We start from the raw sequence: 25,507 nt of genomic DNA, 5'->3' as shown, positions 1-25,507 counted from the left end.
TTGGCCACACTGCGTGGCATGTGGGATCTTAGTTACCTGACCAGGGATGGAACCTATGCCCCCAGGATTGGGAGCACTGCTGCTGCTGCTGCTGTTAAGTTGCTTCAGTCGTGTCCGACCCTGTGCGACCCCATAGATGGCAGCCCACCAGGCTCCCCCGTCCCTGGGATTCTCCAGGCAAGAACACTGGAGTGGGTTGCCATTTCCTTCTCTAATGCGTGAAAGTGAAAAGTGAAAGTGAAGTCGCTCAGTCGTGTCCGACCCTCAGCGACCCCATGGACTGCAGCCCACCAGGCTCCTCCGTCCATGGGATTTTCCAGGCAAGAGCACTGGAGTGGGGTGCCACTGCCTTCTCCTGGGAGCACTGCAGGCACAACAGAAAAGTCTCTTTTTTTTACTGCAAACTTTCACAACTGGTGATTATCTTAAATTGTGATTGCCAAAGGACCAACTGCTCTTTGGTGTCCATTCTTTATTTGAACAGTCTGTTACTCCCACTAGAATCTAGGCTCCCTGCTGCATCCAAGATGCCTGAACAGTGCCTGGCACCCAGAAGGTGTTCATTTGGTTGAATAAGTGAATAATGATTTTGTAAAAACACAAATTCACATTTTATGCACTTTATACATATATCTTTCATTTAATATTGTCTTTCTTTTTTTTTGGCAGCTTCTGAGCCCACTTAATACCCTGGAGTTCAGACAAAAGTGTGTGGTACAATATTAAAAAAAAAAAAAGACTAAATTTTTATTTTATTATCGCAACTAGTAAATCCAAACTAAAAGGCTGAGGGAATTGGTAATGAGATTAGTGGCCTTTGAACTACAGCGGAAGTGTCTCAAGTCTGCATTTGAGACAGCAACAAGCACCAAAAAACAGAAAAGTTTTATGGATAAAACACTTATATACTACAACAAACATGATAAAACAATTATCGTACATAATAAGTAGTAATTCCAGAATTATAGTGCTTAAAGTGATCGAAGAATGTTAATTTATTCCATATATATCAGAGGAATATGAAGTAGTACTTAAAGAATGAAAATTATCAGATAATGCATAAAAATCAACTTGGAAAAAATACTCCTTCCTTCAACAAACATTTCTTGGATACCTCCTATGTGCCAGGCCAAATCCTAACACATGCAGCAAACTACTAACAAACTGTTATCAAGACATGCCTAAGCCTCCTTGCATTTAATAAGTATTTATTAGTATCTATCATATTCAGTACACTGAGCCCTAGAGATACTTCTATAAACAAGATCAACACAACCTCTGTCCTGGATTCTAGTGAAAGAGAAAAGAGAACCACCAAACAGTGAGAAATTACAATAAGGACATAAACAAAGGGCCAAGACTGGTTCCAAGAAGGAAAAGGAGTACGTCAAGGCTGTCTATTGTCACCCTGCTTATTTAACTTCTATGCAGAGTACATCATGAGAAACGCTGGGCTGGAAGAAACACAAGCTGGAATCAAGATTGCCGGGAGAAATATCAATAACCTCAGATATACAGATGACACCACCCTTATGGCAGAAAGTGAAGAGGAACAGAGGAGAGTGAAAAAGTTGGCTTAAAGCTCAACATTCAGAAAACGAAGATCGTGGCATCTGGTCCCATCACTTCATGGCAAATAGATGGGGAAACAGTGGAAACAGTGTCAGACTTTATATTTTGGGGCTCCAAAATCACTGCAGATGGTGATTGCAGCCATAAAATTAAAAGACGCTTACTCCTTGGAAGAAAGTTATGACCAACCTAGACAGCATATTAAAAAGCAGAGACATGACTTTGCCAACAAAGGTCCGTCCAGTCAAGGCTACGGTTTTTCCTGTGGTCATGTATGGATGTGAGAGATGGACTGTGAAGAAAGCTGAGCACTGAAGAATTGATGCTTTTGAACTGTGGTATTGGAGAAGACCCTTGAGGGTCCCTTGGACTGCAAGGAGATCCAACCAGTCCATTCTGAAGGAGATCAGCCCTGGGTGTTCACTGGAAGGAATGATGCTAAAGCTGAAACTCCAATACTTTGGCCACCTGATGCGAAGCATTGACTCATTAGAAAAGACTCTGATGCTGGGAGGGATTGGGGGCAGGAGGAGAAGGGGACAACAGAGGATGAGATGGCTGGATGGCATCACTGACTCAATGGACATGAGTTTGGATGAACTCCAGGAGTTGATGATGGACAGGGGGGCCTGGTGTGCTGCAATGCATGGGGTCGCAAAGAGTCGGACATGACTGAGAGACTGAACTGAACTGAACTGAAGAAATAATAACAGGGAACCCCACTGCATAGGGTGATTGGAGAAGGCCTCTCTGAGGAAGTGACACTTAGGCTAAGGCCTCACTGATGAAAATGAGATAGCTCTGGGCAGTTCTGGGGAAAGAGCACATCAGGTATCAAGGGCAAAGGACCTGAGATGGGAATGAGTGTCGAAGGACAGAAAGATGGCTGCTGCTGCTGCTGCCGCTGCTGCTGCCACTAAGTCGCTTCAGTCGTGTCTGACTCTGTGCAACCCCACAGACGGCAGCCCACCAGGCTCCCCCGTCCCTGGGATCCTCCAGGCAAGAACACTGGAGTGGGTTGCCATTTCCTTCTCCAAGAAAGATGGCAACATGGCTTGAATATAGTGAGCAAGGGGCAAAAGTTGAAGTCAGAGTGGCAGGCAGAAGCCAGATCATGTAGAGAACTGTAGGCCACAGAAAGAATGCCATTCAGAATGCAATGGGAAGCCATTAAGAATTTCAAACAAGAAAGCTACATGAACTGATTTGCATTTTTCTAAAAATCATTTTTGTGGTTGTGTAAAGAAGGAACTAAAAAGACGCAAGGGGGAAATGCGAAGTCCAGCTGGGAGGCTACTGTTACCACAGTAACATAGCCAAGAAATGACAGTGATTTCGAGTAAAAATCTAGGAGTAGACCAACAGGAAAAAAGTAGGTGAGGGGAAAAAGAAAGTGGGTGAGTCCTAGAGGTATTTTGGAAATGGGAGAACTGAATGGATGTGGGGACTGAAGGATAGGAAGTTAATTAGGGTGGATCCTAGGTTTCTGGGTTGAGCAATTAGATGGATGATGGTGCCCTTTATTGAAGTGGGTGGTACAAATTACTGAGATTTCTTCTTCATGTTCTGGGTATTCAAGCCCACCTAAAGGTTACCAAAGACATTCATTCCCATTGCCAAATTCAGTGAATCCTTGAAGTGTGCACACTCTTCATCTGACACAGTTAAAGCTCCACACTCTGTTTCCAAGACAGCACTCTTCTGCTTCTCTTACTCAACGAGTCTCCTTCTCAGGTTCCATATACCCCAGAACTCTGTTCTTGGCCTTCTACTATTTCTTTCAAGAACCCTCTCCCTTGCTGACCTCATCCAAGCAATCCATAGCTTTAACTACTACCCACATAAAGCCTCCCAGATCCATATCTCCTTCCAGAACTTTCTTTTCACCTACCCAACTGAACCATCTACGCAACTGTCCCATTTCTATTGAGATATTTCAGCAGCATCTTAAACTCAACATATCCAAAAGTAACTTCATCATCCTCTTCCTCCAACACTCCTTTTCCCTCATCCCACATTCTTCATCTGTGAAAAGCATAACTTTGCAGAACTATGCCCAGCTTCCTAAGCAGGAAACTTAGGGTCATCTTGCAAGTCCACATCAAATCAATTTCCAAGCCCCATCAAATTTACTTTCTAACAAGTTCATGGATATGTCCTCTCTTCATAACCCACTGTTTTAATTCAGGTCTTCAGTCCTCCTGCTCTTGTTTCTTATATAACACTCTGGTTTCTTCAGCCTCACATCATTCAAACACACCCTTCACATCTCAATAATCAGAGAAATCCTTCACAGGCTCTCTATACCTTTAGGATAAAATTCAGCCTTATTCATGGCAAACAAGGTCCATTGGGAGTTAGAGCCTCTAGCTGGGTCTCCTGCCTCAACTCCCACCATCTCTTCTATACATTCCAACCTCTCACCACGCTGACTGACCAACGGGTTCATTCATGAATCTGCAAATACTGTTTTCTCCCAATTCCTACTTAATTCAAGCATCCCTTTCTTTTAGCAGTCTGAAATTCAGTCTGAGATGATGACTCTCCTCTGTGCTTTTACAGCAAACCATTAATGAAAGACTTCTTCTATTGCTTATCACACTTTGTTTCTCCCACTGAACTGCAAATTATGTGAGGCCAGGGACTATCTTTCCTAGAATATTTTCAGTGCTTAGTACTTAAAAAATGATTAGTAAATGTTTGTGGAATAACTGCATCTAGATCAAACTTAAGAAGGCTTTCTGTAAAACATGAACTGCTATATATAGTATTCATGACAAGAAAAGGTAACCCGAAAGAAGAGACATTCAATGGTTTTCTAAAATTAACCAATAACAACAGCTGCTGACTTTCAGACATCAGCATTCATCTTCCATTACTGAAGAGCTAGCTATGTCCAAGGTATGTATTGATGTAATTCTGATGATCTTTTTGTATTCATATCCATTAATATTTATTTCTTCAGTTCAGCTACTTTTTAGTACTCTGAGTTTAATTAAGATTTCTCTGCTTTTGTCCTCAGTAAAGACAGAGGTTAGCTTCTCATGCATAATAATTCTGTATGAATAAACAAGAGTTCTGATACACATTAGTTTTAAGCTATTTTCTACTTGTTCACTAAAACATGAATATTACCATCACCACCACCACCACCAACGAAAAACACATGCTCCTAACCTTTTTCCCTCCTTCAGAAGAGACATTTATACAGAATGGATTGTCTTATATATACAAAGTATATCTTCACCTATCAACCACCAGAGAGTGAAGGGACTTTTACATTTATACTTTATAGCTCCTGAAGCCATTCATTAAATATTCTCCCTGGCTCCAAAAATTACATACAGGGCTTTTCTGTAAAAGTTATTATTGAGTTTTTCATGTTCAGACACTGTGATGCAACTGATATTTTTGCAAAACAAAGAAATGATTTCTTTCCACGGTTTCTTAGGAGCTGGCTCTCTTTATAACTATAACTTAACCACATTCTGAGACAGCAACAAGTTCACTGCTTTGAGCAACAATACACAAAAACGTTCTATGGCAGACACCACTGCAGATGTCCATAAAACAATTCATCCAATTCAGTAAATCCGCCCTGAGGTTTTTAACCTTATATCTCACTTATGATATCTGGCAAAGGAAAAAATGTGGATTTTTTTTTTTTTTAACAAAGACAGGTGTGCCTTTTAATATCCTATGTCTTGTCAAACTATGGTGACTATGTCTGGAATTATTATGGATTTCATGAAACTCTGTTAAGCCAGGTCATTCCAGTGGTATTTCAGCTCTTTGCACCCTAACCCAGAAGTACTGCTAATTCTTCTCGGTGCTCTGCAGGTTACAGAGATAAGGCATATGAAACTCTGGGGCCCTTCCATCTCCGAGACTTAAAAAACGGATTGGAGAGCACTGGAAATGGAACCAACAAGGTAAAACAAAAGTCGTTCAACAGGGAAACAAACCAACAAAGGCCCCACAGAAGAAAACACTGCAACCTTCCGCCGACTCCCAAAGGTGGAGAGTGCCAGAAGCCCGGGTTCCTGAACCGGAATCCCAGTCGGCCCTGGGCGACCCAGAGTCACCAAGCGGAGAAGGTGGGCAACCCAGCGAAGGCACAATGCAGCCGCCCGCCGGGCCCCCTCCCCAGAAAGCCCCCCAAAATGACCAAAGTGGTGAATTCTCCCCGCCTCCTCTACACGCAGGGATCCAGGAAGAAGAAAGAGGCTCCGCGCCTCTCCAGCCGGTTGCGGGCCCGCGCTCCCCGCCCGCCAGCTCAGTTCCCCAGGCCCCAGGGCAAGCAGGCCGCGCCCCCTGCCCACCCCTGCGCCCCGCAAGCGCCGGGCCGGCCACAGGTCCCGCCGCCCCTGCTCTGGCCCCGGCATCACTCACAGAGCCCGAGCGCCGCCGCCAGCACCGACCACAGACAGCGCCGGCGGTCTGGGGATGCAATCAGTGCTCCGGCCCCGGCGGGCGCTGCCATCGTCCTCCAGCCGCAGCCGCCGCGGCCCTGAGCCCCGGTCCCCACTGCAGTTAGCTAGGCTGCTGGCCGAGGGCTCTGGACTCGTCGTCGCCGGTATCGACGAGCAGTGCCACGCCGCGCTCCCGCTCGCGGCCCCAGCCACAGCCTGCCAGCAGTGTGCCGGGGCCTGCGCCCCGCGCTGGCCACAGCAGTCAGCTCATTGGCCTGCCCCGCACACTTTGAAGGACGCGATTGGAAGGCACCGACTGTCCGTCATTCCCTCTCTCCAGGCGGGGCCGCGCCATCTCCGCCCCACCCAGGGCTCCTTCTGCCAGCGGCGGAGGTCCCTGGCTGTCCGAGGCGACCGCCGCCGAGCCCGGTGCCTGCCCGCCTGCCTGCGTGGCCGTTCGCCCGACTTCTCTGGCCTGCGCGCGTCTCCTCTGCGTCTCTGAGCGTCCAGCCCCCCAGATCTTTTCATTGTCTTCGCCTCTGTTTCTGTTCTGCTCGGTTTCTCTGAGCCTCACCTAGAGAAAAAGAAGCAGTTCGTTTACACAATTTTTAAAAAAAAGGAATGAGATGGGGAGAAACTTCTGATTCACTCGTGCAGATAGAACACATTTCCCCCCTTGCCCTGTATCCCAAGTCTATTTTGCCTGGATTCAGATAATTTATGTGCAAATTGAGAAATCTAATAGCTTAAAAAGAAGTCTCCATCTTGTCTGACTTTCCTCTAAGGAACCCTTCCCCTCCCACTTTTGGCTAAGAAGGGTTGAGAACTGGGAATTCTCTCCTACTCCCTGGAGCACATATGGATGGGGTTTTGCTTTTGAAAATGTCCCTCGATTTATCAAAAATTGGCAAGTTCCCCTCCTGACTCTGAAGTGCCATGCCTGAGCCGGCTCCAGTTGGTTAGCAGTGTCTGCCACTTACTGGTTGCCCCAAAATTCTGGAAAGTGTTCGGAAGGGTGCTTATGAGAACACCCTAGGAAAGGGAGAAACGGAAGGGCAGGAACACGAGAAAAATGAGGGTGTAGGAAGAAAAGGAAGAATCCAGGTGGGAGGCTTGTAGTGTGGGAGAAGGAAACAAGTATTAGACAGTTAGGATGAGAGGGGGAGAAGAGCAGGGTAGGAGCACTCCCCTGCAGCCCTTCATTTCGGGGTTTTGTTTCAAGTCAGTCTTATGAACAGGCTTCCCGATATTTTTGCTGTTTTAGCCTGCTAGCCTTGTAGTATGGCAGACTGATAGCAATTACCTTAGTCCCAGTGAGAGAAAACCAAACAAACAAGAAAACACCACTTCAACTTATTTCTCTGTCAGCAAGATCCTCATGAAGCGTTTTTGGAATGCCATATATTGGAAAGACTACAAATGCATTAACTGAGCACCTACTGTGTGCTGTAGATGTAGAATACCCAGGCTTTACTCTCAAGAAGCACAGAGTCTAGCAGTCAGTGTAGCAGGCAAGTACTGAATTAAAATTTTTTTTCAGTGCTTGAAGAGAAGGTGGAATCAAGGAGAAATATAAGGCCAACAGGCAGTGATCCTCAAAGATATGTGTCATGTTAAAAGCTTCTCTGCTGCCCATGACATACTTCAATACAGATAACTTCCTCTTCTGAGAACCACTGGCCCGCGAGGTGTCCAGAAAAGATGCATCGAGGAAATAGCATTTGAAGCGGATTTTATAGGCTAGATAAATTTTCACCAGAGAGAAACAGGAAAAGCAAACTCAGAAATAAGGAAGCAGTACCAAGTGCAAGGATATATATATATGTATATGTATATATATGTATATGTACATATACATATGTACATAGCTCAGTTCAGTTCGGTTGCTCAGTCGTGTCTCTTTACGACCCCATGAATCGCAGCACGCCAGGCCTCCCTGTCCCTATCACCAACTCCCGGAGTTTACTCAAACTCACGTCCATTGAGTCGGTGATGCCATCCAGCCATCTCAAACTCTGTCATCCCCTTCTCCTCCTGCCTCCAATCCCTCCTAGCATCAGGGTCTTTTCCAATGAGTCAGCTCTTCACATGAGATGGCCAAAGTATTGGAGTTTCAGCTTTAGCATCATTCCTTCCAATGAACACCCAGGACTGATCTCCTTTAGAATGGACTGGTTGGATCTCCTTGCAGTCCAAGGGACTCTCAAGAGTCTTCTCCAAAACCACAGTTCAAAAGCATCAATTCTTCGGCCCTCAGCTTTATTCACCGTCCAACTCTCACATCCATACATGACCACAGGAAAAACCATAGCCTTGACTAGATGCACCTTTATATATGTATGTACATACATATATATACACAGAAATATATATATATTTCAGCTGTGTTCAAGGCCCAGTTCATTAGCTTTCCTCACAGACCAGGTTCTCTTTCTGGGGTTTTTTTGGAGGGAATTTTTATATAAAAAATTTCTTTTATATAAAGAAAAAAATTCCCACCATAAAAACCCCAGAAAGAGAACCTGGTCTGTGCGGAAAGCTAATGAACTGGGCCTTGAACACAGCTGAAACTTCTGAGAAAACCCAGATGGTCAATTAGAAGGCAGTTAGATATGTAGGTCTGGAGCCCAAGGAAGCAACAAGAGAGGCTACCATGAAACCAGAACTTGCAAGGGCGGCAAAGTGTTTCCACAAAAAAACCAGTATCAGATCATAAGTAGATTATAAATATTTGCTGAATGAATAGATGAATGAATGTTTATTAAATTAATCGAGAGAAGTTACAAAGAAAAAGTCATGTGAGGTTGTTTCAGCCATAGTCCTTGCATTCTAGTTTTGGATCCTTCTGTAGAGATAGTAAATGGAAAACAAACCAACCTTTGGGTTTTCAATCACAATTATGAACTTGAGAGTCTCACTTAACAAACCTCCTCCTCCTTAGGTACCTGCTTCTACCTCCTGGAAACCCCTCTTCTCAGCTCAGTCAGTCCAGGCATACAATCAGAATCAATTGAAGACTTTCCATGGATAAGTAAAGTCTTTTTAATGGGCTGTGTTACCTCTGAAAGGAGTGGACTTCTTGGAGAGAATTTTCCCTACAGAGTCAATAAGAAGGAAAACCATGAGCAGAGTCTTGTCTGATAATAGTTATCTATGTACAGACCCATTGGCCTCTCAGACTTCCTGCTTCATGTAGTATACAGAGAGTACAATAAGGAGGGTTGGCCTTGGGAACATCTCAGGGCTTTAAGTCTTCTCTTAATAGAGATCAGATAAGAGGCACCCAGGAGCAGCTGCTGCTGCTGCTAAGTCACTTCAGTCGTGTCCGACTCTGCAACCCCATAGATGGCAGCCCACCAGGCTCCTCCATCCCTGGGCTTCTCCAGGCAAGAACACTGGAGTGGGTTGCCATTTCCTTCTCCAATGCATGAAAGTGAAAAGTGAAAGTGAAATCGTTCAGTCGTGTCCAACCCTCAGCGACCCCATGGACTGCAGCCTTCCAGGCTCCTCCGTCCATGGGATTTTCCAGGCAGGAGTACTGGAGTGGGGTGCCATTGCCTTCTCCGCCAGGAGCAGCTAGTGCTAGCAAATATATATGGGCATAATTTTCTAGAGCTGGAATTAATGGGAAAAGTAGAATAGACAGTGTCAGGCACCAAAATTTCCAACATCGTTGTGATTGTAGTAGAATTCTCTTCCACTTCCTGTGCTCTCAGTGGTATTCTCTCCCTCCTTGTATTTTAAAATCTGTTGCCAGAGGAAGATTGGAATGCTGTGATCTGTGGGTGGTGACAGCAAGCCATTCCAGGAGCACTGAGATTTGATGGATATCAGATAGAGTCAAAGATGAATCCAGGACACACTGAGAAAGATTTATCTGGAGCTAAATCAGTTTCATTAACATTTCTACAGAGACTGTCTCAATCCAGAAAGGGATTGCATTTTCCTAGGAAAGTTTTGAAAATCTGAAAATCCAAGTTCTAGCGCCTCTAGTGCCCCTGGTATCCCCGGGCACAGAGGCACAAGTTGGAAGAACTTGGTAACAGGGTCTTTAGGGTTTACTGTATAGGAGAAGGATGTGTCTCCAGCTTGTTCATTCACTGTGGCCGGGATAAAATGTTCCTCAAGGTTCTCTGTCTCCCTGTACCCCGACAGCACCTATGTACTACTTCTGCTTCACCTATGAGGGAACGATGTGCTCTGGAGAGGTATCACAGGCATTCCTCTTGCTGGGATAGAGACATTTGTCACTGTGAGTTGGACAACTGATATCCTGAGTTTTGTTACTGTCAGTCTTCCTATATCATCATTGGGAGGGAAATGTGACAGTCTAGTGGCACCTGCAGAATAAAAGACAAACCCTTGCAATCACTAGAGAAGAAGAAATAGGAAAAATAAAAGCCCTAAAATGATAATAACTTAATAATAAATTCAAGTGGGAAAGGTGAGCATAAAGACAGACCTCTTGGTAACTGTGGAGATGGAGGTTCCCAGAAAACCGAAGTGATTACATTATTTTACCTAACGAGTTATATTTTGTAGTTTCCTCATTTCCAGGAGAAATAGAAACTTCTTAAGTGTCCAGGGCACATTTTTTTTCCAGTTGGGTTCTGATGAATAAACTCTGCTGACATCTAGAACTAATGAATATTTTTAAAGGGTATTCTTATCCTCCTTGCTTTGGGACCTAAGAAGAACTGAAGACTCAAGTTAGGATGTTTTCAAATAAAACAAAGGGTGGAGTCTTAATGTTAGAACCCCAGAACTAAAATTTACTCACATTGAACCATAAGTAGAAAGTTAACAACTTAGAGTGTTGTTAACAACACATAGTGCCTCTAAATGTTTGAGTGAATGAGCAATCAAATGAATAAACAATGAATGGTACATGAAATAAAATAAATAGGCCTATTTAGGATAGTCACTCTGTCTACTTATAGTTTCCTATCCGGTTAGTTATTTGTTAGAGTTGCAATTCACAAATACTGATTGTCCAAGTACCAAAATTTGTAGTTTTAAGGGATTCGGAACATATTGCAGTCATTCAGCAGTTAGTCATTGAGCACCAGCTTTGCCAGCATAAGCCTCCATACTATTTAAGAATTTAAAATATAGTAAAAAAGCTCTTTTCTCTTCTCCATTTTCCTCTGTGCAGTTGAATTTACTCCTCCCCATGTCTTTTCACAAGAATTTGAAGATCAATCAATTTCTGACCAAGAAACAAAAGCGGCATCATTCCATTCCCCAATCGATTTGAATGAAAACTGGTAATAAAATCAGGTATAACTCCAAGAAAAGACACTGGTGAAGACCCAAGCTGGGCCTCTGAGGAGCCTCATTTACCAATTGGCACTCATCTATGCTATGGCAAGGTCACTTGCACCTTAACTGAATCACAGCAGTGCAAACTCACTGCTGTCTGAATAGCTCATGGGAGAAACGAAATGTGTGACTCTTGGTGTTTCCTCACTAGAGGTCCGTGTGGCTCAGTAATAAATATGTGAAACATTCTTTTGGGAAAAAAATTAAAAATAAATAAAATAGAGTTAAGAAGCCATGCCTTAGAGATACTGGGACAATTGGACACCAATTATAACAGTTGTTTGCCGATTATACAGTAGAATTCAGTGCTGCTATTAATGTTTAGAAGAGACAAGACTGGACTGCAACCCAGTTATATACCACATACAATTGGTTTTTAATTTGTTAAAGGATTTCTTTCTGAGAAGGTCAAAAGAGAGAATGAGAAACAGATTTTCCAGCTGAAGAAAACAGATCGAGTAAAAACACATAGATGGCAATACTTAAGGCCGGAAAGACGGTGCTTTGAACACTAGGATAAAATGTGTAGGCAAGAAACTGACGATGTCACTACTATTGGAAAGTGCAACATCCAGAACTCAGTAGGGGAGAGAATCTGGAACCTACCTGCCACAGGGAAATTGCCACACACTCACTGCAGTTTATCAGCCATAAATATAAATAAAATTATAAATATTCCACTGATAGTGACATCGTTGTTTTCTTCTGTATTACTGATTTTCAAAAATCAAGAGAAAAAGAAAATCCGTTTACACTAGAACGCAAAACAGCTGAGGAATATAAACACATAACAGTAAATAACCGCTTGGAAACGCAGAAGTCAGTAATTCTTCCTGCTTTTACGATGGCAGGAAGACTCGGAGAACGACGGCTCGTTGGTCTAGGGGTATGATTCTCGCTTAGGGTGCGAGAGGTCCCGGGTTCAAATCCCGGACGAGCCCTCTTTTCTTTTCTTTGAATTAAATCCATTTCTAAAGAAATTAACTTTAGATCTATGAATATAATAAATACATGTTGGTGGAAAAATACAAAATTGAGACCTTTTGAACTTATAGCACACTTTAAGTTCAAATACCATTAAACGACATAATCTGAAAACGTAGAAAGTTTGAAAGCAATGTAATGCTCTGAAAAGACTCATCCCATTCCTGCCAGTTCCAGAGTCGAGCACGTTCGCTGGGCATCTCCGGTGCCTACAAGTGCGACCTAAATCTGCTCACGCCCGCGCCGGTCCGCCTGCACAGCGACCGTGGGAGGCGGACTGCGCGCCGGCTCACCCGGGCCCGCCGACCCTCCGTGCCGCACTCACGCTCGGAGTATTCCGGGGCTGCCCCGGGGTCCGCACGAGGCGTGTCTTTTTTCCTAGCATGTGTTTCAAAGTGGTACAAGCATTTTCATATCTTGCCCTCAGACGAAAAAAGACCACATATTGTACGAATTGATCTCATGTGATCTTTTACTACGTGAAAAGTACTTCTTGGTCAAGGTTTGAGCTCAAGGAACTAGAATAGTTTCATTTCAGCCCTTAAATGAGCCATGTGGGGGAAAAAAAGTTTTAAATTGTACTGCTTACGCAAGAAAAAGCCTGGGCTCGTCCGGGATTTGAACCCGGGACCTCTCGCACCCGAAGCGAGAATCATACCCCTAGACCAACGAGCCGCTCTCGGCAAAAGGCCTCCCAGAGCCTCCCTTCAGCCTTATCCAACCGCCAGCTGCACCGCCCGACCAACCTCGGCTAGAGAATTTCCTCTCATTTCCCAGGTCTTGGGTCAAAACGCTTTCGCCACCCAAAGGGACACCAGGAAGGGACGTGCATTTTTTCCCAGCGGGGTAGGTCTTATCTTCCGGCGCCTCGGCTCTGCGCCGCCGCCTGCGGCCATCCGCACAAGATTCGGGAAGCCGCCTTCCACGAGCCAGGATAGCCGTGGAAGGCGGGGGCGGCAGGGCGGTGGAAGCCGGGGCTAGGAGGGCGCAGGCAGGGCCCCTCGGACGTCTCGGACTCCGCCAGGTGCTCGCAGCCCAGGGTCTCCATGCCGCCAGTTTCGTTACTTGCGGGGAGGTCCCGCCGCTCTCAGCTCAGATCAGCCTCAGAGCACTTGGCTCTGTGCAACGTGCCTCATCCGCATTCCCAGCCTCTGCTTGGCTGCCGGAAGACGCTCGGCTGCCGACGGCGGACATGGGTGGGTGGAGCGGGAAAAACCTCGACGAGCTGGCGAGAAATGGGAAAGGATGCACCTTATCCCTGCAAGGGAGTGTTGGGACACAGAATTCTCAAAGGGGAGAGTATTGACAGATAACTTTTTTTCCAACGTTCATTTTGAGATCACGCACCCTTTTTAGAGCCTTGGATGTACTGAACGCACTGCGTTATCTGTAACAATCTGTCTCTAACCTACTAACCTCATTTCGCAGTTAGGTATTTCAGGCGACATGGCGAGGAAGTGGCATGGTAGGCACAGCAACTACCCAAGTCTTAGAAGTTGTGTTGGATGGGGAGGACTATGAAAGGGGCAGGGAGGGAGACAGGGTTTGGTGTCTTGTTAGCTTGGAGGAGTGGAGAAGGCACTGGCAGTGGGCAGAACCTTTGACCTAGCACCACCTCCCCTTCGTTTGTTCTTCATAGGGAAGAACAAATCTGATTCCATATTGTATCCGTTTTTGTTTGTTTGTTTGTTTTTTTACTTTAACCTGTGTATTCTATTCAGAGAAGGCAATGGCACCCCACTCCAGTACTTCTGCCTGAAAAATCCCATGGACGGAGGAGCCTGGTAGGCTGCAGTCCATGGGGTCGCTGAGGGTCGGACACGACTGAGAGACTTCGCTTTCACTTTTCACTTTCATGCATTGAAGAAGGAAATGGCAACCCACTCCAGTGTTCTTGCCTGGAGAATCCCAGGGATGGAGGAGCCTGGTGGGCTGCCATCTATGGGGTCGCAGAGAGTCAGACACGACTGAAGTGGCTTAGCAGCAGCAGCAGCAGTGTATTCTATTGCTTTTGCTACAAGGTAATTACCACTTTAGCATTCTTGCCTGGAGAGCCCCATGAACAGTATGAAAAGGCAAAAAGATATGACACTGAGAGACGAACCTCCCAGTTGGATAGGTGCCCAATATGCTACTAGAGAAGAGCAAAGGAATAGCTCCAGAAGGAATGAAGAGGCTGAGCAAGAGCGAAAACAATGTCAGGCTGTGGATGTGTCTAGTGATAGAAGTAAAGTTTGGTGCTATAAAGGACAACATTGCATAGCAATCTGGAATGTTAGGTCTGTGAATGGAGGTAAATTGAAAGTGGTCAACAGATGGCAAGAGTGAACATCAACATTTTAGGCATCAGTGAATTAAACTGGGCAGGAATGGGCGAATTTAATTTAGATGGTCAATTTATCTACTACTGTGGGCAGGAATCCCTTAGGAAAAACGGAGTAGCCATCATAGCCAACAAAAGAGTCTGAAATACAGTACTTGGGTGCAATCTCAAAAGTGACAGACTGATCTTGGTTTCCAGGGCAAACCATTCAGTATCACAGTAATCCATGTCTATGCCCCAACCACTAATGCCAAAGAATCTGAAGTTGAACAGTTCTAGGAAGAACTAAAGACTTTCTAGAACTAACACCAAAAAAAGATGTCTTTTCCATCATAGGGGACTGGAATGCAAAAGTTGGAAGTCAAGCGATACCTGGAGTAACAGGCAAGTTTGGCCTTGGAGTATAAAATGAAGCAGGGTAAAGACTAACAGTTTGGCCAAGAGAACATGCTGGTCATAGCAAACACCCTCTTCCAACAACACAAGAGAAGACGCTACACATGGACATCACCAGATGGTGAACACCGAAATCAGATTGATTATATTCTTTGCAGCCAAAGATGAAGAAGCTCTATGCAGTCAGCAAAAACAAGACTGGAAGCTGACTCTGGTTCAGAACATGAACTCCTTATTGCAAAATTCAGACTTGAAGAACATAGGGAAAACCACTAAGCCATTCAGGTATGACCTAAATCAATTCCCTTATGATTATGCAGTGGAAGTGACAAATAGATTCAAGGGATTAGATCTGATAGAGTGCCTGAAGAACTATGGACAGAAGCCTGTAACATCGTACAGGAGGCAGTGATCAAGACCATCCCCAAGAAAACAGAAATGCAAAAAGGCAAAAGGGTTGCCTGAGGAGGCCTTACAAATAGCTCTAAAAAGAAGAGAAGCAAAAGGCAAAGGAGAAAAGGAAAGATATACCCATTTGAATGCAGAGTCCCAGAGAATAGCAAGGAGAGATAAGAAAGCCTTCCTCAGTGATCAATACAAAAAAATACAGGAAAACAATAGAATGGGAAAGACTAGAAATCCCTTCAAGAAAATTAGAGATACCAAGGGAACATTTCAAGCAAAGATGGGCACAATAAAGGACAGAAACAGTGTGTACCTAACGGAAGCAGATATTAAGAAGAGTAAGCAGGAATACACAGAAGAACCATACAAAAAAGATCTTCATGACCCAGATAACCACAATGGTGTGATCACTCACCTAGAGCCAGACATCCTGGAGTCTGAAGTCAAGTGGATCTTAGGAAGCATGACTACGAACTGAGCTGGTGGAGGTGACGGAATTCCAGGTGAGCTATTTCAAATCCTAAAAGATGATGCTGTGAAAGTGCTGCACTCAATAGGCCAGCAAATTGGGAAAACTCAGCAGTGGCCACAGGACTGGAAAAGGTCAGTTTTCCTTCCAATCCCAAAGAAGGGCAATGCCAAAGTGTGTTCAAATTACTGCACAATTGCAATCATTTCACATACTAGCAAGGTAATGCTCAAAATCCTTCAAGCTAGGCTTCAACAGTATGTGAACCAAGAACTTCCAGATGCTCAAGCTGGATTTAGGAAAGGCAGAGGAACCAGAGATCCAATTGCCAACATCTGTTGGATCATAGAAAAAGCAAGAGAATTCCAAAAATCATCTACTTCTTCATTGACTACCCTAAAGCCTTTGATTGTGTGGATCACATCAAACTGTGGGAAATTCTTAAAGAGATGGGAATACCAGACCTCCTACCCTGCCTCCTGTGAAACCTGTATGCAGGTCAAGAAGCAACAGTTAGAACCAGACAGACTCTAGCAACAGTTAGAACAGACTGGTTCCAAATTGGGAAAGGAGTATGTCAAGGCTGTATATTGTCACCCTGCTTATTGAACTTCTATGCAGAGTACATGATGTGAAATGCTGGGCTGGATGAAGCACAAGCTGGAATCAAGATTGCAGGGAGAAGTATCAAAAGTCTCAAGATATGCAGATGATACCACCTTTAGGGCAGAAAGGGAAGAAGAACTAAAGAGCCACTTGACGAAAGTGAAAGAGGAAAGTGAAAAAGTTGGCTTAAAACTCAGCATTCAGAAAACAAAGATCATGTCATCCGGTCCCATCACTTCATGGCAAATAGATGGGAAAATAATGACAGACTTTATTTTATTGGGCTCCAAAATCACTGCAGATGGTGATTGCAGCCATGAAATTAAAAGACTCTTGCTCCTTAGAAGAAAAGCAATGACAAACCTAGACAGGGTATTAAAAAACAGAGACATTACTTTGCCAACAAAGGTCCATCTAGGTTTTTTCAGTAGTCAGGTATGGATGTGAAAGTCGGACTATAAAGAAAACTGAGCGCCAAAGAATTGATGCTTTTGAACTGTGGTGTTGGAGAACACTCTTGAGAGTCCCTTGGACTGCAAGGAGCTCCAACCAGTCAATCCTAAAGGAAATCAGTCCTGAATATTCATTGAAAGGACTGACATTGAAACTGAAACTCCAATACTTTGGTCACCTGATGTGAAGAACTGACACATTGGAAAAGACCCTGATGCTGTGAAAGATTGAAGGCAGGAAGAGAAGGGGACAACAGAGGAAGAAATGATTGGATGGCATCATCGATTTGATGGATGTGAGTTTGAGTAAGCTCCGGGAGTTGGTGATGGACAGGGAAGCCTGGCATGCTGCAGTCCATGGGGTTGCAAAGAGTGGGACATGACTGAGCGGCTGAACTGACTGGGTTTCCACCAAGGAAACCCAACTGACATTATGAAAGTGAAAGTGTTAGTTGCTCAGTCATGTCCCACTCAGAGACGCCATGGACTGTAGACTGCAAGGCTCCTCTTGCCGTGGAATTCTGCAGCCAAGAATGCTGGAGTGGGTTGCCATGCCCTTCCTCCAGGAGATCTTCCCAACCCAATGATTGAACCCAGGTCTCCTGCTTTGCAGGCAGATTCTTTACCATCTGAGCCACCTGGGAAGCAACTGACATTATTGGTTTGTCTAAATACAAGTAATTTTTTCAAAACTTCATATACAACTACACCATCAAGGGCCAGAGTCATTACTGACAAGAGTGCCCAGTGAGGAATCCTAGCCCATTTCAACCTCTTCCTTCTACATCCTGTTTCCCTCATGGCATCTCCTTGACTGTGCCAGGGTGTTGCAGGTACCATGGGGAGCCCAGAACTTTCCAGGAAGAGAAGTCAAGAATTCTCTTTGTTCCTGTTTTTGAAGTGGGTGGCTCCCTTTATACTGCGAGGCATTTCACGCATTCATCATCTCTTCTTTCTCTGAGGAGGATCAAAGAACCACAGCTTCCTGCTCCATCTGACTGCAATTGTGGTTTCTCCAGAATTCCCATAGCTCTTCTTGACTGAGGGCAGAACTGGAGTAATGGTTTTCTCAGCCTCCGTAGGCACTCTGATCATGACATCACTGGGCCTGGCTCACTCTAAACAAGACTGGGAAGTCAGGAAAGCGTGTAAACCGCCCCTAGACTTTCATGTACTCTGCTGTTCTTTTTCAATCCCTTCTAGAAGGTTTTCTAGAACAAACTCAATTCAAGATGTGATGACAAAGGTATGAAATATTCTCTTTCTCAGGATATGCATTTTGAATGGGAAGACTAGAGGCAGTGGAATCAGTTGCTAATTAAAACATTTCAGGCATCTGGTATCAGTGAGGGAGCCATTGGGCAGTGATAAATGCTGAAGATAATCTTACTCCAGTCCGAAATCAGCTCAGTCATTCCTTACTTAATAAGTATTTATTGAGTGCCTATAACACATGAGGCACTGGCACAATGAACAACACAGACACTGACTTAACCCACTGGAGCTCCAGACTGGCTCTGGACACAGCAAACATCACATGAAAAATGAGACTATTTTCTGTGGTGGCTTCTGAAAACAAATGCTGTTTTATTTGAGTAGCACTAAAATTTTGCTCAGACTCTGTTTTGTTTCTTGTTGTTGCCTACCCAGCATCATTTCTTTTAGTAACAGCACTCTGATTTAACCTTGAGGCACCCTGTTACTCCCATTCACGGTCCTTGAAGATGATAGAACTAACTCACCTAGCCCCCAACTGCAGGAGAGAGCATGTGACCGAGGGCTGGCTGATCTGATCTCTGCATCTCCTTGTTCATAACGATCGGTTCAGACATGGATATGTGATCCCCATGGAGTCTACAGAAAACCTTTGTAGGATTTTCCCCTACAGTTATTAGGAAACAATAAGCTCTTTCTATTGGGTTTGCAGGCTGGGAAGAGCCTACTTGAGACTATGGTCAACAGAAGAAAGCAGAGACATTGCTTAATTGATTGTATTCAGGTCTGTCCATGGATTGTCAATGTATATTAACATTGTACAGGCAAATAGAGAAGGAGGAGGGGGAGAGAGAGATTCATAGACATAGATGTTTTGTATCAGCCAGTTTGAGTTCCTTTCATTAGCAGCTGAAGGTCCTCATTCATTCAACTGCATTAAAATTTTACACCTCCAAGAGTACTTAATCAAAAGATGATGACGAACTATTTGTCCATCCACTCCTTTATTCCATTATCTAACATACATTAATGATTAGTCAATTGGTCACAAGTCAAAACTGGTCTGGCAAACTGGATCCTTTTCAGGGTGGCCTCAGTGAAGAGTGGAGTCCTGCGTCTCTGGGGTTTTTGTGGTCATAGCTGGTTGGTTACCTAATGCTACGTGCAGCTGAAACAGCATCACAGCCTTTTCAATACTGGCATATTCCTTCAAAACAGTCAGGTTTTTTTCATGCTCCCTCTCTGGAGAAAGGAGGAACACAGTTTAAAATTCAAGCTGGACTACAAAGGAACTGGAAGAATGATTCTGACTCTTTTCTTCAACCTTGTAGCTGTGAAGAAACAGTGTTTTCCTTCAACCTATTAACGGGACCTGAATGAAAGAAAGTCTTCCTGGTCTGGTGATGACTGTTCCACCTAAAACACAAGTGGATTTCTTTAATCCCCAGGGTGAAGTCCTAGTCTCAACTATAGTGATGCATCACCGAACCACAGTGTTTCGAGAAGAGAGCATTAAACACCCAGGCCGCAGCACCAACAGGGAACAGGGTCCTGCGTTCGCTTCATGAATTCCCCACTAGGAGTCACCAATAACAACGCCTGGGAATAGGTCTCTATGTTCTCGCAAAACAGATCAAATATGTGATTAACAGGGAACTGGTGAGACTTTTGATAGCATCACACATGCTCCTTCAGTGTCACATTCTTGTCATTTTTATTGCTCCTTCATCTGCTACTGTAAGGTATGTGAGATAGAGTTTCATTTCTACATTCACATCCCATCTATTCCATTCCTTCTTCTAGTAAGGAAGAATGGCAGATTTCCCCCTTTCACCACACACACCCACAGCCAAGCTCACATTCTCAAAACTCTTGCCTAGATATGTGCGCGCATAAACAACCCAAAGACATATATAAATAAATCCATGTATTGTTTAGGGGGTATACATCTCTGTGAAGAAATTAGATAGGTAGATAGACAGATGATAGATAGTATATAGATCTCAAAATAACTGATACACATATCTCCCAAACTCTGCTAAAATACAAAACTTATTATAGTATCAGTCTTCACTAGATTACAAGATTTAGAAGCTACATTCAATTTTAAAATAGTTTTTGAAAAATGTATATATCAAATATTAATACTATTCTGGAGTTAGAAAAATTGTAATGAGGTGATAAAAACTGAGGTACCAGTGGTGAGATAAGGCCTTTTAGTCTGGGAAACTACTTTTTGAAGTCAGAGTAGATAGAGTATGGTCTAAGAGACCTCCAGAAAAATGACTGCTCCAACTACCAAATCTGCATGTTGAGATACTGAAATAAATCTGAATAAGGAGCAACTCTAAAGATTAAAATTTATTTGGACGAGCATCTTTCAGCAGGAGTGTGTGAAGGGGGGAGAGAGTATGTTAAGAAAGGGGTAGTCACGCCCCCTGTTCCTAGCGAAGCTTCCTGCACTCTCTCAACAGAACGTTAAAGCAAGAGCTATTCAGGGAGAACAGACCAATGACCTACTCCATCCCTCCTGAGTCGGGGAGGAGACCCTGGGTTTCCATTCAAGTCAGGGAAGGATGTCCTTATTATGTAGGTTGCACATCGTGATGCCCAGTGCATTTCCCAGGAGACATCTAATTCATGCTTGGGGCTCCCCTTCTGGAAGCACAAACTTCATCTTCCCAGGATAAACCAGAGGGCAGGCACTGCTCAGGTATCATTGTTCTGCTTTCAAGAAGAGGAAATGAAGTGCAGACCTGTGAAACCTCTTGACATTCTGCCTCCCCAAAGGAGTTGCTGCCTGCCTCTGCCTCTTGTCCCCTGGAAGTAGGAGATGAGCTGAAAATTCCTAACTAGAGAATTACCAGATGGGAAAGCTCCTGGTAAATTACCAGATGGGGAGCTTCCCTGGTGGCTCAGACAGTAAAATCGTCTGCTTGCAATGCTGGAGACCTGGTTTCAATACCTGGGTCAGAAGATTCCCTGGAGAAGGAAAATCCTGGAAAATGCCATGGATGGAGGAACCTCATAGGCTACAGTCCATGGGGTCACAAAGAGTCTGACACGACTAAGGGACTTTGCTTTCACTTTCAAAGCTCCTGTCCCTGGAACAGACATATGTTTTCAAATGTTTCAATAATTATCTCTTCGAGTCCAGTGTTTTCAAAATTGGTTGACCAGTCACATTTGGACCAAGCTGAAAGGTTGTTTCAGGGTCTCCATACAATTTCAGGTCTTCTGTAACTTACAGGATGTATATTTCCAGTGATACTACTTTGATTCTAGCCACCTGAAATGAGTTTTTACTTATATTTGAGAACTGTGAAAACTTAGGAATAATAAAAGGGCTATCACTTTATATAAACACAATCTGATTAGCTAAATGCGAGTCCAGTTCTGAGGTCAGCTGTAGGGGTAAGTGGGTGTGGGTCTGGGCCCCACAGGTTGACCAGTATCCCTGGGAGTTGTCAAAACAGCAAATTGTTTTAAATAAGTTTTCTTAAAAAAAAAAAAAAGAAAAAAGAATCCATCAAGTGACACAAACTCAAGCTGATCAAAGTCTTCTGCCCTCAGGTCCGCTCTCCGTCTGCAGTGGTGTGCAGGCTGGGAAACGGCACCCTGTGTCTTCAGGCTGACTTCAGACTCTCAGCCCATCATGCCCTGCAATGGCTTCCTTTTTGCTGCTACTTTCAAAGACATGGCTCCAGCAGCTTCATCACTAGAAGCAATGTGCTCTTCACATTTTAGTGTCCTGGGCAGGGGTGTTATCCTGAGAACAAAAGAGGAAGGAATAAATTAGGAGGAGAGTAGAGAAGCCTGGACACTCAGCTTGCCTTCCTGGGGATGCTAAGTCAGGCAACAATAGTAATAGTGATAATAATGCTATGTGACTGACATAGTTTTTCATACTCATCAATACATTTATTTCTCACAAAAGCAATAGGAGTTTGATACTTGTATTTACTCTGTTTTATAGGTGGGTTAATTAAGGCACAGAGAGGTCAAGTGACTTCCCCTAGGTCATATAGCTAGCAAGTGGGGGAGTCAGGATTTAAACCCTGGGATCAGAGCTTGGGCTCTCAACAAGGACACTGCCTTTTCCTTGATGCTTGGCCTCCCATGTCCTCACGGCCCTAGCTTCTCCCCTCGTCACTCATTCCCTTTAATTTCATCATCCTGAAACACTGTTAAAGAATCAAAGAGAAAGAGGAAAAGTTCCTCATGAGCAGGAATGTATATGGGCAAAAAGGAGTTTCAGGTTCAGTTGAAAGTAACTGAAGAAACAAAGTAAACAGCAGTCTGGTTTGGGGGCGTGTGGAATGAGGGGCTGCTGGGCCTGTGGGGTGCGGCTGGGACCATGTGAGAGCCTGGCTGGCGCTAAGCAGTCAGGAGAGGCCAGGAGGAGAGACCAGGTGCAGGAGTCATGATGCTGCCCAGAGGCCGAGAAGGGGCCAGGGCAGCCCAGCCAGGCAGAGGTGGAAGGATGGACGTGGTTTCTAGGGTGGGTTGCCAGCATCAGCTATTTCAGAGAGGTGAGGATGACAAGAGCAGAGACACATCAGGTCTTTGGTGGATGGAGGCCACGACTGAGCTTCAAAGTCATTGGTAAGAGTGAGGGTCAGAAAGCAGAGCTGAGAGATTTATCTTTAGGATTAGAGATAAATGTTTGTAGGAAGAAAGGGGCGAGCTAGTGAGGTGCTAGAAATACAGACGGGTAACCGAACAGGAAAATCTTGGGCTAACCCCCTCGCTTAAAGGCACACGTATGCTCTACAAATATCTTGTAGAAAAGTCCAGAAAACAATTGACACAGCAGACAAGGTGGGTAATCTTATCAAGGATAAAGGGCCTCTCCTCGGATTCACAGGGAAAAGAGAGTCTTTGAAGGTGTGAGGCAGGTGACAAATAGGCTGGTCTTCCTCTTGGGTAAACAGGAGATGAGGTCATTTGCAAAGCAGGAGAGGAAGAGGCAGGCAGTGAGCTGGGAGAACGAGGATGAAAACAGGATGATAGAGAAGCAGTGAAAGGGTGTCCCAGCAGAGGACGGATATGGTTCAGCCAGGTTGGTAAGAGTTTATAGCAGATCCAGGCAGCATGGTTTTGTGAATTCCACCAATGACATTCACAAGTCTTGACAAAGAAGGTGGGTGTGAGAGTGACTGGACTTTGGGGATTAATACAGAAAACCAGAGCAGGTCCATGGTGAAACCAAGATCAAGGAGCAGAAGGACAACAAAAACATGAAGAAGGACAGCTCACAAGCGACTGTCTCCAAGGGACAGGAATCATCCAAAGTCACAGAGCTCAAGTTGACACAAAGGATATCAGCTCTACTCATCAGTATAAACTGCTTCACAAAAAAACCTCTGCACAAATCCAGATAATTTATTTAATCTGGGAGGGGCACTGCTTCTAATTCTCTTTTGGTCTTCTCAAGCCTGGTCAAGGTTAGAAGCAAAATACCTCAGGCAATGGTGCCAAAGGATTTCCCTATGAGGACAACTGTGACATAGGCCCCTTGGGTCACAGGCTTCCCCAGGGATACCATACCTGTCCCAGGTCTTTTCTGAATCAGGCAGAGGCAGCACGCACTTAAAAAACACTTTTCTAGTACCGCCCCCCTGCCCCAACCTCCACATCTAACCCCCATCTTCTTTGATTGGTAGAAATATATTGATCAGATCAACTACATAAGAATATACTCAATGTCAAAGATTATCAAGAGGAAGTGATAAGTATATGCAGGAATTAAAAAAAAAATCTTTGTCCGAAATAACTGCAACTCAGCCCATCAAACCCTAATAGGACTGAAAATATGAACACTGAGTGATTTATGGTGATTATGCGTACTAAAAGAGAAAGTACAAAGAGAAAGATGAGGGCAGAGATTCAAAATTCATTCTCACAGATCACAAAAATTTACCGTATAGCACAAGGAACTATATTTGATATCTTGTAATAACCTATAATAGAAAAGAAAGAAGAAAAAGAATATAGATGTATACACATACATATGTATAATCAAATCACTTGACTGCACACCTAAACTACACAATATCATAAATCAATTTAAAAAATCCACTCTCCATACTCCCATGTTGCCAGAATCTTTAAAACGAGAATTTATTCTGTGCACTATGTAATAAAAATTAGACAGCTTACCCAGTAATTTTAGATACAGGTCAGCTGGAAAATGATTCCAACATTTATTAATTTAGTTCATTAATTTATTAATTGACATTAATAAAATAGGCAAAATAGGAGAAAGTCTTTGCTATGTCTTCCAGCTTCTATTTTAAAATTACACTAGGAATCTATAGACCATACCTTTTGTTTACCTTACCAAATTTTGCCAATTCTTAAAGAAGAGTAGATAAATTGAAAAGTCCCAGTGAATAGCATATTATTATTGGTTTGATGCAAGGGAAGAAGGGGAAGTTTGGATGTACAGTTTCTGGAAAATACATTATTTTCAACTGAGTCTTTTTGCTATTCACTTGGCACCTCACACACATACCCATATTTACCCCTGTATATTAAAGAATTTAATATACTAAATCCTCAAGAATTTTTTCAAGAAGTTATCATTCTTCAATTAAAATCTCCTTGGGAGTGGATGTGTGTGTGTGTTGCCTGCACGCACACACACACACACACACACAGTAACTAGCACAGTGTTCTGCACATAGTGAGGATACAACACATGTAATTAAATGAGAAATGAGATGCTGTTAACGCTCTTGGAAAGAGGCAGCACCTCGCATTTAAGTAATACAAAAATGAAAATAGCGTCTTGAAAATTAAAAAATCCAAAAATTTTAAAGTATTACTATTGAAGAAAGAACATTCAAAAGTTACATTAGGAAGGACCTGAACACTAACAATTTGGAGTATAAAAACACAACCACAAAGAAGGGGGGCTGGAAGGGTGTACACACGCCAGGCCTATGTAATCTGGGCACAGTCCTAAACGACAGCTCTCAGACGGCATTTGAGAGCTACAGGCTGAGTCTGTTCAACCAATTTTGTGCTTATAAATTACTTCACCTGGTTGCTTCAAGGATCTAGATGTTAACCGCTGAAAAAACAAAACCAAACACACTGGCAGGGTTGGGGTACAGAGAGGGTGAGAGTTAGGGAAAGCTTGGCAGGGGCCCCCATGCAGAGAAGGGCCTCACAGAGGGTTTGGAATCTGTGAAGCCATGGAGCAAGGGGGAGCAGAGGTGAGTGAGTTGTCTTCCTCCAAAGGTATGTCCAACCCTAAGCCCAGTACATGTGCACGTGGCCTTATTTGGAAAGGGGATCTTTGTAGACATGCTTAAGGATCTCAAGATGAGGTCATTCTAGACTT

The 25,507-nt window shown here is 43.9% G+C and overlaps 2 protein-coding genes, 2 non-coding genes and 1 pseudogene across 8 annotated transcripts in view; 2 read left to right on the top strand and 3 right to left on the bottom strand.

The window, feature by feature from the left end:
* MPZL1 (myelin protein zero like 1) overlaps positions 1-13,443 on the bottom strand; it is a 94,834-nt gene extending 81,391 nt beyond the window's left edge. Inside the window, exons 1-2 of the mRNA XM_069548383.1 lie at positions 13,037-13,443; positions 5,965-6,558 (exon numbers count right to left, since the gene is read on the bottom strand). Coding sequence (XP_069404484.1) covers positions 5,965-6,055 — 91 coding nt within the window. The 5' untranslated portion in view covers positions 6,056-6,558; positions 13,037-13,443. The remainder of the gene's footprint in view (positions 1-5,964; positions 6,559-13,036) is intronic.
* Positions 11,158-11,313, top strand: LOC138430173 (putative ribosomal protein eL39-like 5; annotated as a pseudogene).
* On the top strand, positions 12,176-12,247 carry TRNAP-AGG (transfer RNA proline (anticodon AGG)). The gene has a single exon. It is a non-coding gene; the product is annotated as a tRNA-Pro (tRNA).
* TRNAP-CGG (transfer RNA proline (anticodon CGG)) lies at positions 12,894-12,965 on the bottom strand. The gene has a single exon. It is a non-coding gene; the product is annotated as a tRNA-Pro (tRNA).
* A 6,627-nt stretch (positions 13,444-20,070) lies between the features above and the next one.
* RCSD1 (RCSD domain containing 1) overlaps positions 20,071-25,507 on the bottom strand; it is a 73,254-nt gene continuing 67,817 nt past the window's right edge. For all 5 annotated transcript variants that reach the window (XM_069548325.1, XM_069548355.1, XM_069548334.1 and 2 more), the window contains one exon: positions 20,071-21,925. In XM_069548325.1, coding sequence (XP_069404426.1) covers positions 21,893-21,925 — 33 coding nt within the window. In that variant the 3' untranslated portion in view covers positions 20,071-21,892. The remainder of the gene's footprint in view (positions 21,926-25,507) is intronic.

This window comes from Ovis canadensis, chromosome 1 (genome assembly GCF_042477335.2).
Source record: "Ovis canadensis isolate MfBH-ARS-UI-01 breed Bighorn chromosome 1, ARS-UI_OviCan_v2, whole genome shotgun sequence".
Lineage (NCBI taxonomy): Eukaryota > Metazoa > Chordata > Mammalia > Artiodactyla > Bovidae > Ovis > Ovis canadensis.
This window is presented reverse-complemented; position numbering and strand designations above follow the sequence as displayed.